The sequence below is a fragment of the Mastigoproctus giganteus genome, chromosome 9, assembly GCF_048544385.1.
Source record: "Mastigoproctus giganteus isolate SK-2022 chromosome 9, ASM4854438v1, whole genome shotgun sequence".
NCBI classification, from domain to species: domain Eukaryota; kingdom Metazoa; phylum Arthropoda; class Arachnida; order Uropygi; family Thelyphonidae; genus Mastigoproctus; species Mastigoproctus giganteus.
Window position 1 is genome coordinate 183,552,025 of NC_143583.1, and position 14,229 is coordinate 183,566,253.

General features: G+C 38.9%; 1 protein-coding gene across 1 annotated transcript in view; it reads left to right on the plus strand.

Moving 5' to 3' along the window:
* Pgi (glucose-6-phosphate isomerase) overlaps nt 1-14,229 on the plus strand; it is a 251,466-nt gene that overhangs the window by 45,335 nt on the left and 191,902 nt on the right. Inside the window, exon 4 of the mRNA XM_090381526.1 lies at nt 13,846-13,980. Coding sequence (XP_090237652.1) covers nt 13,846-13,980 — 135 coding nt within the window. The remainder of the gene's footprint in view (nt 1-13,845; nt 13,981-14,229) is intronic.

Consider the following 14,229-nt stretch of genomic DNA (forward strand, 5'->3'; position numbering starts at 1 on the left):
CTAATTACTGTTTTTAATTATTGGACTTAGGCACGTTGGCCTCAGTTTGTGGCTAAAAAAAACTCAAATGACTCACTTACTCACCCTTCCTGGGGATGTGAGATTGGTTTTTTTCTGTTCCCCTTATGCAGTCAGTCTTTCCAGGTTGGGAGTGGGGTGAAAATAGTAATGAATCTGGTAGTTATCAGCTGGGTTAGTTAGTAGATAGTATACATTAGCTGTTAGTTTCTGTGTCCCGAGAGAGGCAGTTTTTGTTACTGCTCCTGCCAATTTGAGATGTTGCATCCAGGAGTTCCTTAGGCAACCAGGTTAGCTTGTCCAATCTTCAAGTTATGGTTTACTGACCTGGGGCTGGGGTGCAGGGCCAAGCAGCAGTCTGCTGTGCAGCCAGAACCAATAGAGTCTGAAAGGGAGAATAGTAGGCAGTGGGATACTCAAACCCTATGCCTCCTCAATATGAGGGGAGTCCAGGATGACAGTTGGTGAATCCAAGCGTCATGCTGCTAGCCAGGAGGAAATTAGATGTATAGTCAGTAGAGGCTATGTATGATCTGGAAGGGGAAGCTATCCCAGGTATTTACATGGTCTTTTGTATGCATGACGTCTGTACATTTGTAGACATAATGCATATAAAGACCATGTAAACTGATGCACTATGACTGAAGTAATCATAATGGAACCTGCCAATCTGAATCAAAATGTTCTTCATCTATAGTAGGAATCAAACCTAAAACTTTCTCATAGATGAGAAGTGTGAAGCAGCTATACTGCCGTAAGAGGCCCACAAATATAATCTGAGAAAATGTCGCTGGTTTTGATTGAAAAATGATTGTATTATTTAGTAGTACAGAATGTTTTTTTTTTTTTTTCTTCTGTTTAAATATATTTATTTGTATTATTTTGATTTGTGGAATGCAACAGCTTTCTTAACATTTGTCTTCTCAAATAGGCAAAATCAAGGCAAGTAGAAAAAGCTCGAGATGCGATGTTTAGAGGAGAAAAGATAAATTTTACTGAAGGCAGGGCAGTACTTCATATAGCCCTTAGAAATAGATCAAATTCTCCAATTCTTGTAGATGATGCTGATGTAAGTATGATTTTTTTCTTTTTTTTTTTTTTGAAATGATTATTTCTTGACTACTACTATGTAGGCTTCCATTTCAGGCAGTTTACAATTTTCATACGTATATGTGCTGGAAGGATCACTATTTATCCCTTTGCCTTCTGAACTTTTTATTTCAATAGGTAGCTTCTATAACTATTCTACCTTCCTTAATAAAATTCTTTATACCTTATACTCTCTGTCATATAGGTTGACCTTTAAAGCACACACACACAAACACAGACAAAAAAAAAGTTTAAAATTTTAAGGCAGCTCATGCACCAAGTAAAAAAAAAAAAAAAAAAAGGTAAAGTGCAGCCATTATCATAATCTGCCACGCTGGTCCAGTGCGGGTTGGCAGATCGACCATATTCAGCAGTCAAGGGCTAGAACCCCGGTCTACCCAAAGAGCGTGTGCTACTCCACTCCCGCTCCTGACCATTCAGCTACGGAGGCTAAGTACTGTATTCATACTGTATTTTTACCTAAATACACATTGTTGGGCACCTTATAAATCCCAAGAATTTGTTTATATTTTTCATCAGATGCAAACAGTTTGTAGAATTTGTTGTGAATTATTGTTTTTGATTTACTTTTCACATTCTCCAAAAAGAAACTTTGGGAATTCTCCATATCTTACAGCATATTCTCCCATTATGGAATGAGTGTCGTAAAAAGAAGGATATTTTCATGTACCTTGTTCAGTTTTTTACAATTTAAAGTTAAAACTTTAAATTGTACTATTTTTAAGAGTACAGCATAGTATAAAAAGGAAAGAAAATAGTAAGCATAATGAACTATGAAAAGTAGGAGGATTTTCTCTCAACCTCTCTTGTGTTTCTGTGGGTAGTAGTAGGATTTAAACTATTTAGTAAGTATAGTTATTCTAATGCTCACAGCAGAACAAACAAGTTTCTTTGATATTGCACTAGTTCCCACAAGATAGCTCATGCTGAAAAGGGCAATTACTGTATGTGTTTGTCCAGTTCACTGTGGTAGCACGCATCAGTCTTGAACTTTATTGTAGCCTTCCAGCCACTGTTTTATTTCATGTGATTCAATTTTCTGTTAAATTTTTGGCCACATTCAGTGACAGCTCTCTTTCTTCTAATACTTGCTTGGCCATCCACCATTCTCTTGGTCTATTAGAATAAAATCCATCCATCCATATGTAACAACTCTTCTCTTAGTAGACAGATTTTTCTGAGATGAGATTTTATATTTGGTTCTTTATTAATTGTAAATTTAATCATTAAATAATGATTAAATAATTTAGTAAAAATTAATGAAAACCAAAGGTGTCTATTTGGCCACAGATCCAGAAATCTTAATTATGCCTCTGAAAAGAATTCACACTTAAAAAGGGCTTTGTAAAAACTGGATTTCTTCCTGCAAATCTGAAATAAATACTGAAGTGCCTGATGACAGGACATGAATTAATAAGAATATATTTACAATTTATTACATATATACTGTATATTTTGAATAAATATACATTGTTGGTAAATCCTATAAAATCTAATAAATCCCAAGAATTTGAGTATTTATTATTTTCATCAAATGAAAAGAGTTCATAGAATTTGTTGTGAATTATGGTTTTGGATTATCTTTTGCGAGTTCTCTAAAAAGAAACTTTGGGATTTGTCCATATCTTACAGCATGTTCTCCCATATAAAAAATGAGTGCTGTAAAAGGAGAATATTTTCCTGTTATACTGACTGTAATTAGTTGCAGGCGGGGGTGAACTTTTTACATTTTGCTATTTAGATTCGAACAAAGCCAATTATCAAATTACAGCAAAAGACAATGTGTTACGGCAGCACTAACTAGGAAAACATTAAAGAAGAAAACAAAGGTTATTTCTTTAGTATCATCATACAAGGAGGCACTGTTTGCCATTATTAACCCTCCCACCCCACCCCAGGAATCATATTTCCAGTACGACTGAGGTTTTGTTAACTGCACAGAGTTGAATAATAGGTGCATGATATGAAAAGAGAAACAAAAAGTATAGGCAAAAGAATATATGTGTACAGTATTTTTTTTTTTCTAATCGATTCTCATTATAATCTAAATGTATAATAGTCTTTTTAGCATACTTTATTTACTTGAAACATTAGATGTACTCTAGACAAGACTGCAATTATATTTCAGACACAGCATGATTTTGTTAAGGGGAAGCCTTGTCTGACCAATTTAATTCCTACAGTGGACTTGTTGTGGATTCCGGCGAAATACTGATGACATCAAGGCCCTCCTGCAAAAGCACGAGCCAGTTTGCACTTGCTTGCAGGAGACTTACCTAAACGCAAATGATGATCCCACCATGCGTAACATCTCAATTTTTCGTAAGGATAGAATTGCAGATGGTCCTGCTCATGGAGGAGTCGCTATCCTTGTGGGCAACCAGACTCCTGTTCAGCCCTTGCTAATTACAACAAGCATAGAGGCTGTTGCAATTCGCCTTACAGTGGGATTTTTATTAACCATGTGCTCTATTTATTTGCTGCCTGGGACTGACATCTCCCAGGAAGACCTTAATCTTGTAATGCAGTTGCCTTCCCCTTTCTTACTTCTCGGGGATTTCAATGGACATAATACCCTGTGGGGTATTATGTCCATTGAAATCTCCGAGATGACCATTGAAAGTGCTAGCATCAATGGAAGGGGATGAGTCATAGAGCATATGCTAAATGACAATGATCTCTCCCTTCTAAATATTGGAACAAACACATTCTTCCACATGCCTACTCGTACGTTTTCTGCCATTGATCTCTCTATCTGCTCCCCTTCTCTACTCCCTTCACTCACTTGGGAAGTGGAGAACCCATACGGAAGTGATCACTTCCCTGTGACACAGAAGCCTATGATAGATATAAGTTGAACTGTAACCAAGTTACAAAGGAAGTTAGGCAGGTGAAGGCAGATTACGCGAAATCTTTGGCAAGGGATGCAAAGAAAAACAGCAAAGAGTTCTTTACTTATATAAACTCTAGAAGCAAGGGGATGATTCAGATTGGTCCACTTGATATCAATGGTTCAACTGTTGAAGATCCTGCTCAGGTAGCTAACAAACTAAATGAATATTTTGCATCGACATTCACACACGAGGAGTTATTCAGCAAGGGGAATGCCAGAGGTGTATTCAACTCTGGCAGTAAGCTAGAGAATTTTGTAATAACTGAGAGTAAAGTGGAGGAGAAATTGTTGAAGATAAACACAAGAAAGGCACCTGGGGTGGATGGGATCTATCCAGTTATATTAAAGGAGGCAGCAAAGGAAGTAAGCAAACCCTTAGCCATAATTATGAGAGCTTCCTTGGACTCAGGAGAGGTAGCCATAGACTGGAGATGTGCAAATGTGACCCGATTTCACAAAGGAGGATCAAAGGGCGACACAAGTAATTATGGACCTGTGAGTTTAACTTCTGTTCCAGGAAAATTAATGGAGGCACTGGTTAAAGAAGCACTGCAGGATCAGCTAGACAAGACTTCAGTTATATCTTGGACACAGCATGGTTTTGTTAAAGGGAAGTCTTGTCTGACCAATTTGGTTGGATACTATGATGCAGTCACAAAAGAACTGGATGCAGGGAATAACTTTGATATTATATACTTGGATCTTAGAAAGTCTTTTGATACTGTTGCACATGGAAGACTGCTGCACAAATTGGAGCAGTGTGGCATTGGGGGCAAATTGCTGCTATGGATAAAGGGGTGGTTGAGGGGGAGAAGACAGAGAGTGGTAATCAATGGACACTGCTCATCGTGAACTAATGTTATTAGTGGAGTCCCTCAGAGTTCAGTGTTGGGTCCATTATTGTTTTCTGTATTTTTAAATGATATTGATGATGGTATATCAAGCTTAATGTCCAAGTTTGCAGACAATACGAAGGTTGGCAGGGTTGTCAAGGACACTACTGACACTATGCTGCTGCAACAGGATCTGGAAAGGTTGAGCAGATGAGCTGAGAGGTGGCAAATGAAGTTTAACATTGACAAATGTAAAGTACTACATATGGGAAACAGCAACCCCAGAGCAACGTATCAATTCTGTGGTACTACACTGACAGTGATAGAAAATGAAAGGGACCTGGGGGTGGTTGTGCAGGCAGATTTTTTTTTTTTTTTTTTGGTAGTTGTTGGCGCATTGGCTTCTGTGGCCATATTGCACCTCCCAAGGTTTTTGCAGTACTTTGATCCAAGCCCGAGGCGGGAATTGAACCAGCGACCTTTGGGTTGCCGGGCAGGTACTTTACCCACTCGGCTAGCCCAGTCGGCGGTGCAGGCAGATATGAAGTTCTCTGAGCAGTGCTGACGGGCTGCAAGAGTAGCGCATGGTGTATTGTCAATGATATATAGGAATTTTTCTAGCATGGATAAGGAGGTGATTATTCCCTTGTATAAGGCAATGGTCAGGCCACACCTAGAGTACTGTATACAGGTCTGGAGGCCTCATTTCAAGAAGGATGTAGAGCTGCTGGAACGAGTACAGAGAAGGGCAACAAGATTAGTGAATGGAACAAAGGGGGTGCTCTTACGAAGAAAGGCTTAAGTTTTGCAAATTACAGTGTCTGGAGACTAGGCACCAGCGAGGTGATCTGATAGAGGTGTATAAAGCCTTGAATGGTTTGAGCATGCTCAATGCTGATGGGATTCTTCCTCTTACTCAGAATAATCACCTGAGAGGGTATAAATTCAAATTGAGGAAAGACAGATGTAGGATAGACGTGCGGAAATTTGCGTTTAGCCAGCAGGTAGTTGGTTGGTGGAACACTTCCATCCCTTGTTGCGGAGGTTGATAGCCTAAATAAGTTTAAGGCTCGGCTGGACAGGTGTTTTGAATGAACAGAGGGTGAAGTGGAAGTGGTTTTTTTTTTTTTTTTTTTTTGGCTGATGCTGCATAAGCTTGCTTTCTTGCAACAAATGCCTCTGCTAATGCTAATGCTGTGATAACCTCGTTATACAGTGGGAGGCCATGTCTTCCTTTCAGGTTACCATGGTGGAAGCTTGATCAGGCTGACTGGAGTGCCTTTCAACACCTGGCAAACTTTGACATCTCTGCAGTCAGTCAGGAGCCTATCAATGATACAGTCACTTACATAACAGAAAATATTGTCCATGCAGCTGCAACTACAATTCCAAAAACGTCCACCCGGTTTCCTCCGTTTCCAAAACCATGGTAGAATTCACAATTCACAGCAGCAAAAAAGGCTCAAAATAAAGCGGGGATATTTTGCCGATATCCTACCACGACCAACCTTATTGCCTTTAAAAGTGGCCGAACCAAAGCACGCTACATCCGCTGTCAGAGTCAAAAGGAATTGTGGATCCACTTTACTTCATCAATTACTCAGTCCACTAGTACTAAGTTGGTCTGGGATAAAATCCGGAAAATTAAGGGGAAATACACAGCACACACCCCTCATCGGTCTTGGAATATAATGGATGTACTATTGCAGAATAGTACTGCAATAGCCAATGCTCTTGGGGAAACATTTTCTAACATCTCTGCAACATCCTCTTACTCCCCAGAGTTTCTGGTCTTAAAGCACAACAGTGAAAAACAGGCCCTTGAGTTCACATCGAAGGGTTCCTTCGATGTGAACTTAAGGGCCTGTTTTTCACTGTTGTGAACGCATATAATGGGCCATTTACTATCCACGAGCTGAAAACAGCACTTGCCCGTACAAAGGCTACCGCTGTTGGACCAGACACCATCCATTATGAAATGATAAAACATCTTTCACCAGAATCCATGGACCGTCTGCTTTTCCTGTACAACAGAATCCTTCTTGAAGAGCATTTTCCTGATACCTGGCGCAAAGCAACTATTCTTACTTTTCCCAAGCCAGGAAAGGATCCTAAATCTCTGAAAAGCTATCGTCCTATTGCTCTGACTAGCTGTCTGTGCAAAATATTGAAGAGAATGGTCAGTGCTCATCTCTTATGGTATTTAGAATCGAATGACCTTCTCTCCCGATTTCAGTGCGGCTTCCGAAGAAACAGGTCCACACTGCACCACCCAATTTGCTTTCCTAAAAAGAGAACACTTGGTGTCCATCTTCTTTGACATGGAAAAAGCGTACGACACAACTTGGAGATTCGGTATTTTAAAAGACCTTTACAATCTCGGTCTATGAGGTCACCTTCCCGTTTTTATTAAAAACTTTTTATCCTGCTGTTATTTCCAAGTTCGTGTACGATCCTCCCTTTCGCGGCCCTTTTGCTAAGAGGAGGGGGTACCACAAGGATCTGGCTTATCTGTCACGCTTTTTGCCATTAAAATAAATTCTATTTCTGAACAACTTCCTCCAACTATAAACAGTGTACTCTACGTCGATGACTTCAGCATATTTTCTCAATCATGCAATATGAGGGTTATTGAGAGACAAGCAACAAGCTATTGACCGTCTTAACTCCTGGGCCACGGCCAATGGTTTCAGGTTCTCACCGGAGAAGACCGTTTGCATCCATTTTTGTCGCATACGTAACTTCCACCCTGAGCCTGAATTAAGACTTGGACAAAGCACCATTCCGGTTGTATCAGAGACGAAATTCCTGGGACTCATTTTGACAAAAAGCTGACATTTGTCCAACATATTCATCACCTATGCACAAAGTGCACGAGAGGGCTTAACATTCTCCGCTCTTTCTTTTCTACCTCTTGGGGGTGCAGACCGATACACTCTACTCCAAGGCACCTCCATAGCCAGGTGGGAAGGAGCAGCAGTGCGTAACACACGCTTCTCGATTAGACCGGGGTTCGATTCAGTCACCACCAAATACGGAGAATGCAGAAAGGTCAGGGAATGACTACCGCATATTCCCGGAGCAATATGGCCTTTGTTGCTAATGCTCCTAAAAACCAAATAAGAAACAAACAAACTCTACTCCGTTTATACCATGCACTAATATGCTCAAAATTAGATTATGAGTCTCAGGTGTATTCATTTGCCAGAAATAGTGCTGTTCATTGGCTTCACCCCGTCCATCATCAAGCCATTCGTATTGCTGCCGGTGCATTTAGAACTTCACCTGTCCAAAGTCTGTATGCCGAAGCAAATGAACCATCCTTGTCGCTTCGACGAATGCAGTTGTCTCTACAATATGCCTTCAAGCTGAAGTCCCTGCCAGACCATCCCACGTGGACATCCATTTTCGAGCCACGATGGGAAAATCTTTATAACACACGACGGACCACCAATCGCCCATTCGGCATTCATGTTCAAGAGCTACTCAATGAGCTTAACATCTCAGTAGACAAGGTTGCTCGATCACCAAAGGAGCTCCTTCCACCCTGGCATGCACAAACACCAGCATGTGACTTCTTGCTCAAGATTGCGACGAAGTCTAATACTCTGTCTTCTGTCTACCTTCAGCTCTATTCACAACACTGTGCAGAACATTCTGACTTATTGCTAGTTTACACAGACAACTCGAAGTCAGAATCGTATGTGGGATCTGCTGCTGTTTTTCCAAATAATACCATATTAGAACGGATACCCCTTGACTGCAGCATTTACACTGCAGAGCTGCATGCCATAGAGTTAGCTCTAGATCACAAAGAAAACACCCATACCAACGGTGTATTATATATGCTGATTCAGTGAGTGCACTACAGGCTTTATCAGCGGTGTCATACACTAATCATCCAACCCTGTCCCGAATTCAGCAGATAATATACAGCCTCTATGCAAGTGGATTCGATATCCGCTTCTGCTGGATCCGCAGTCACACCGGGATTAGAGGGAATGATTTGGCTGACACTGCAGCCCTGACGGATAATCTTGACCTGTTAGTCCCCTATACAGACTACAGGCAAGTGATCCGTAATATCTTACAATCTCAGTGGCAAGATTCGTGGCATCACCTGGTTACTACAAACAAACTATGTCGGATTAAGCCTGTGATCCATTCTTGGTGGTCCAGCTTACCCAGGGATCGCAAAGAGGAAGTTGTTCTTGCTCGGCTCCGCATAGGACACACTCCTTTTTGCTGAGGGCTGATGACCCTCCTATGTGCGGGCAGTGCGACACCATTTTATCCGTCCAACACATTTTATGTGATTGTACCAGTTTTAGAAATGCTCGCTATTACCCATCTGACTGAGCCATATACACTCAGTCAGATTTTAAATGACAACGACAATGTGTCAGCAGTTTTTAAATTTTTAAAATCAATCAATATATACACCCATATGAAATATGCGATTTGCTTTTATCATTGTACATCAATATATACTGACATCAATAAATAAAATCATACTGATTTTATTTATTGATGTCAGTATATATGTGCACCTTTCGAGGAAGTAACCTTTTTACAAGTTACCAATCTTACCTTTTTATATTTTAACCTTTTCCTGGCGCACTATAACCTTGCTGTTTTTGCGCCACAAAAATCAAATCAAATCTGACCAAATTGATTGGATACCATGATGTGGTCACAAAGGAACTGGGTGCAAAAAATAATTTTGATATCATATACTTTGATTTTAGGAAAGTATTTGATACTGTTGCACTTGGAAGACTACTGTACAAATTGGAGCACTATGTTGTTACGGGCAAGTTCATACAATGGATAAAAGTATGGTTGAGTGAGAGAAGACAGAGAGTGGTAATCAATGGACACTGCTCTTCATACACTAATGTTATTATTGGAGTTCCCTAGGGGTTCATGTTGGGCCCATTGTAGTTTTCTATAACCTTATATACCTTCATCAATGATATTGATGAAGGTATATAAGGTTATTGTCCAAGTTGCAGATGATACGAAGGTTGGTAGGGTTGTTAATGACAGTAAGGACAGTACACTACTGCAAAAGGATCTAGAAAAGTTGAGTGGATGGGCTGCAAGGTGGCAACTGAAGTTTAACATTGACAAATGCAAAATACTGCATATGGGTAGCAGAGTGACATACCAACTGTGCAGTACTATACTCAGAATGGTGGAGAATGAAAAATCCCTGGGGGTAATTGTGCAGTCAGTTATGAAATTTTCTTAGCAGTGCAGACAGGCTGCAAGAGTAGCTAATTGAGTCTTGTCAATGATATATAGGAATTTTTCTAGCAGAGATAAGGAGGTGATTATCCCTTTGTAAAAGGCAATGGTCAGACCACATCTTGAGTGCTGCATATAGGTCTGGAGGCCTCATTTTAGGAAAGATGTTGAGCTACTGTAATGAGTACAGAGAAGGGCAGTGAGATTAGTCAGTGGAACAGAGCTGCTGTTACCGAGATAGGCTTAAGTTTTGCAAATTTCAGCATCTTGAGACTAGACACCTGTGAAGTGATCTGATTGAGGTGTATAAGGCCTTGAATGGTTTGAGCAAGCTCAGTGCTGATGGGATTCTTCCTTTTGCTGAGATTGTGCATCTGAGAGGGAATAAATTCCAATTGAGGAAAGACATTTATAGAATAGATGTGTATAGATGTGTGGAAATTTGCCTTTAGCAATCAGGTGGTTGATTGCTGGAACAAACTTACATCTGTTGTTGTGGAAGTTGACAGCTTAAATAAATTCAAGCCCGAACTAGACAACCTTTTGGAGTGAATTGATGGGCGAAACAGGAAGGATTTTTTTTTTTTTTTTTTTTTTTTGCTGGTGCTATATAAGCTTACTTTCTTGCATCATGTTCATCTACTAATATAATTTATACATCTAGAGTTAAAATACACACAATTTAATTTCAATACACACATACTACAATATGTGTGCTGGAGTGTATAAATGAGTGAATAAATAAATAAGTGACTAAATGATTATAAGTGAATAAATAAATAAATAATATATATGCGTAACTCTTTCTAAACACCACTTTTCCACACTGATTATTTTCAGTGTATGTAAGGGATTAAAGTAAAAGTACTACTTTCTTTCATTTCATAAAATTTACGCTTTTCCGCAATTTGTACTTGCCCTCCCCCCACCAGTCCCTAGAACCTCAGTTCTCTATGAGAACTGAGGTTCTAGGGATAGTGATTTTTTGCTATGTCACTCTCTAGGAGACGTACGGGTTCAAGTCCTGTCAGGGACAGCAGAAATTTTCTAAAAGCCTCTTCAGTTGAGGCTGTAGTACGCCAATCTCAGGCAGAGTGAGTGAAACTTTTCCCTGCATGTTATGCTGGATTTTTCAGCTTGCACAAAGTGTGAGTCGCCCTGTGAACACACACTTGTATCTCATGCCTCAGTATGGTCTAAGTTGCTTATGTACTAAAACCCCCCAAAAGTGACAGTATGTTCATTAGTTGAGAAGATAACTTGATTTTGAAAGCTAGCCCTTATATAAGCTCAAAATAGAATTTCTCACAGGGATGTTTATTAGCATCCGTGTCTGTTCCAGGATTTGAAGCAGACTTTCAGTAAAAGACACTTTGCAAGTAGATGATGATTTGCACATTGCCTACATTATGAAAATCATCATCTGCTTGCAAAATAAGCTGCTTCCCCCCCCCATCTTCCCGTATCGTTTTATGAGAAAATAATTAATGTAAATTGTGGATCAAATGATTATATAAGAGAATATAAATTGATAACTGATTATTGTTCTTTAACTATACAAATTACTTGGTACTAATAAAAGTGGTAAAAGTGGTTGTTTAGTTTATGTATTCTTATGTATACAGAACTTATGTATTCTCTGAGAACACTGCCCTACCATCAATATCCAGACACTTGCATATCTACATATAATCTTTATTTACAGGAAAACCAATAACATATGTTGAAACCTCTAGCCTTTATGACAGACTATCTGTAGACCACTCTCCACCAATATTTTGTAAATGCTCCCTGATATTTTCCTCCATTCAGCCTTCAAAGCAGTGACTACTTCAGTTATATTTTTTCGACACTTCTCAAACACACCTAATGATCCAGTTCATTCCAGAGATTCTCACTAGGGTTGAGGTCAAGTCTCTGGACTGGCCACTCCAACTTTTTGATGCTCATGTTCTGAAACCAGTCACTATGCAAGCAGTATAACATGGAGCATTGTCCTGCTGTTACAGGTATGAGTCTTCTCTGAAATGCTGCTGCAACATAGATAATTGTTCAGGACATCTAGAGAGGCTTAGTATTTGTGGTTTTTCCAAAACAATGAATAGTCCCATGCCTAGTGATGAGAAACAGCTCCAGACTATCACACTGCCACTGCCAAATTTCTTTGTTGGGACAATGCAGTCCAGCAGATAGCTTTTTTTTTCCCCAGCCATCCACCACTCCCAGGCATAACCATCAGACTGGTAGACCATTTACTGTGATTCATCACTCCAAAGCACATTGGTCTATGACCCAAGAATAATGGGCCTTACACCAAGCTATCAAGCATCTGGCATTAATCAAAGTGATTAGTGGTTTGTGGATGGCTGCATGACTATGGTAACTCACAAAATGAAGTGACCTTTACTGATGCTGGCATGTGTCCCAATCATCTCACTGAGCATCTGTGTGTCCACTTAGAATGCAAGAATAATGAACTTGCATTCCAAGTGGAAGATAATTCTTTGCAGGGCTATCTCATCACATTCTGTCAGATTGGAGGTTTTTCAGGTCGTTTCATGTTTATACTCTACCACAACCACCAGGTCAGAGGAGTTTACAATAAATCATGAATACAATCATTAATCATATTTAGCAGTTACAGGCTTCAACCATGGTTAACTCAAAGAGCATATGCTTCTGCACCCTAAATCCTGAACACTTGAGTACGTCAAGCCTTGATAGTTTAAACACCAGTTCACTTCTATTTGCAAATTAACCAAGGGATCTAGGGATCAACCTAGAGATTAACTTTGTTGATTATGGTGTCTTGTATTCACAATAATACTATTGTCCCAAAGGCATATGAGCATTATAGTATCTGACGTGGTGTTTAGGTAGGATGTTACTATCAACAGAGGGTTGGTGGTGTCAGGATATTAATGCCAGGGTAATATATCTAAACTTTGAAATTTATTTTAAATGAGAATATATGTCAGAACAGTTTCTATTGCTGTCTGATCCTCTTATTATAGCCTACCCTAACAGCCTGTTAAATGTGTGTGTTGTGTGTGGCGGAGGTGGATACATAATTATGTTTCTGTATGTTGGAGGTATGTATTGCATTACAATAACTCTATATATACTGGCGCTTCCGTAGCCAGGTGGGAAGGAGCAGCAGTGCGTAGCACACACTTCTTGATTAGACCGGGGTTCGAGCCCGTCACCACCAAATACGGAGGATGCGGAAAGGTCAGGGAATGACCACCGCAAAACCCGGAGCAATATGGCCTTAGTTGCTAATGCTCCTAAAAACCAAATAAACAACAAATCTATATATACTCTGATGTAATTTTGCAATGTACCATATAAATAATTAATTAATTAAAAGGCATACATACATAAAACTTGCACGATTCCCATAAATCCTAATAAAGGATAGGTGTTTAAAGAAAGATGATAATGCTAAGGTATATCCAGAGATTTGCAAAATTTCGTTATAGCCTCATTCAAATATGGAAAAAATTTTCAATATCATTAACCTGAAATAAAATTATAGTAATGAATTAAAAATCAAATCTGTATTCAACAAATTACACCTGCATTACTTTCTACACATATTAAGAACTATTTAAATATTTTATTTAAATGTGCATTGCTCTAAATTAATGCTGATGGAAATTATTAAGTAATAAAATTTAAATATTTTAATTAAAAAATAAAACTCAAAATAAATTTTTTAAATTTTATTAATATACGTAGGTGATGCCTGAAGTAAATGCTGTCTTGAAACACATGAGAGAGTTTACAGAATCTGTACAGAGTGGTGAATGGAAAGGGTTCACAGGAAAATCAATCACAGATGTTATAAACATTGGAATAGGTGGTTCAGATTTGGTATGTTAGTTTATCATCTTATTAGCTTTATAAATTGATACTGTAGTAACTGGAGTTTTTTTTTTTTTTTTTTATACAAATGTTGAGCTAGAGTTAAGAGCAGAGTGATATATAGTTAATATTTTAAGCATAGTTGCTGCCAGTGTGGTTCCAAACTTATAAAAATATTAAATAATTTATAAAATGAAGATGGAATTTTAATTTTTATAATTTATCAATTTAATTTATGAAATTAATTTTATAGTTGCC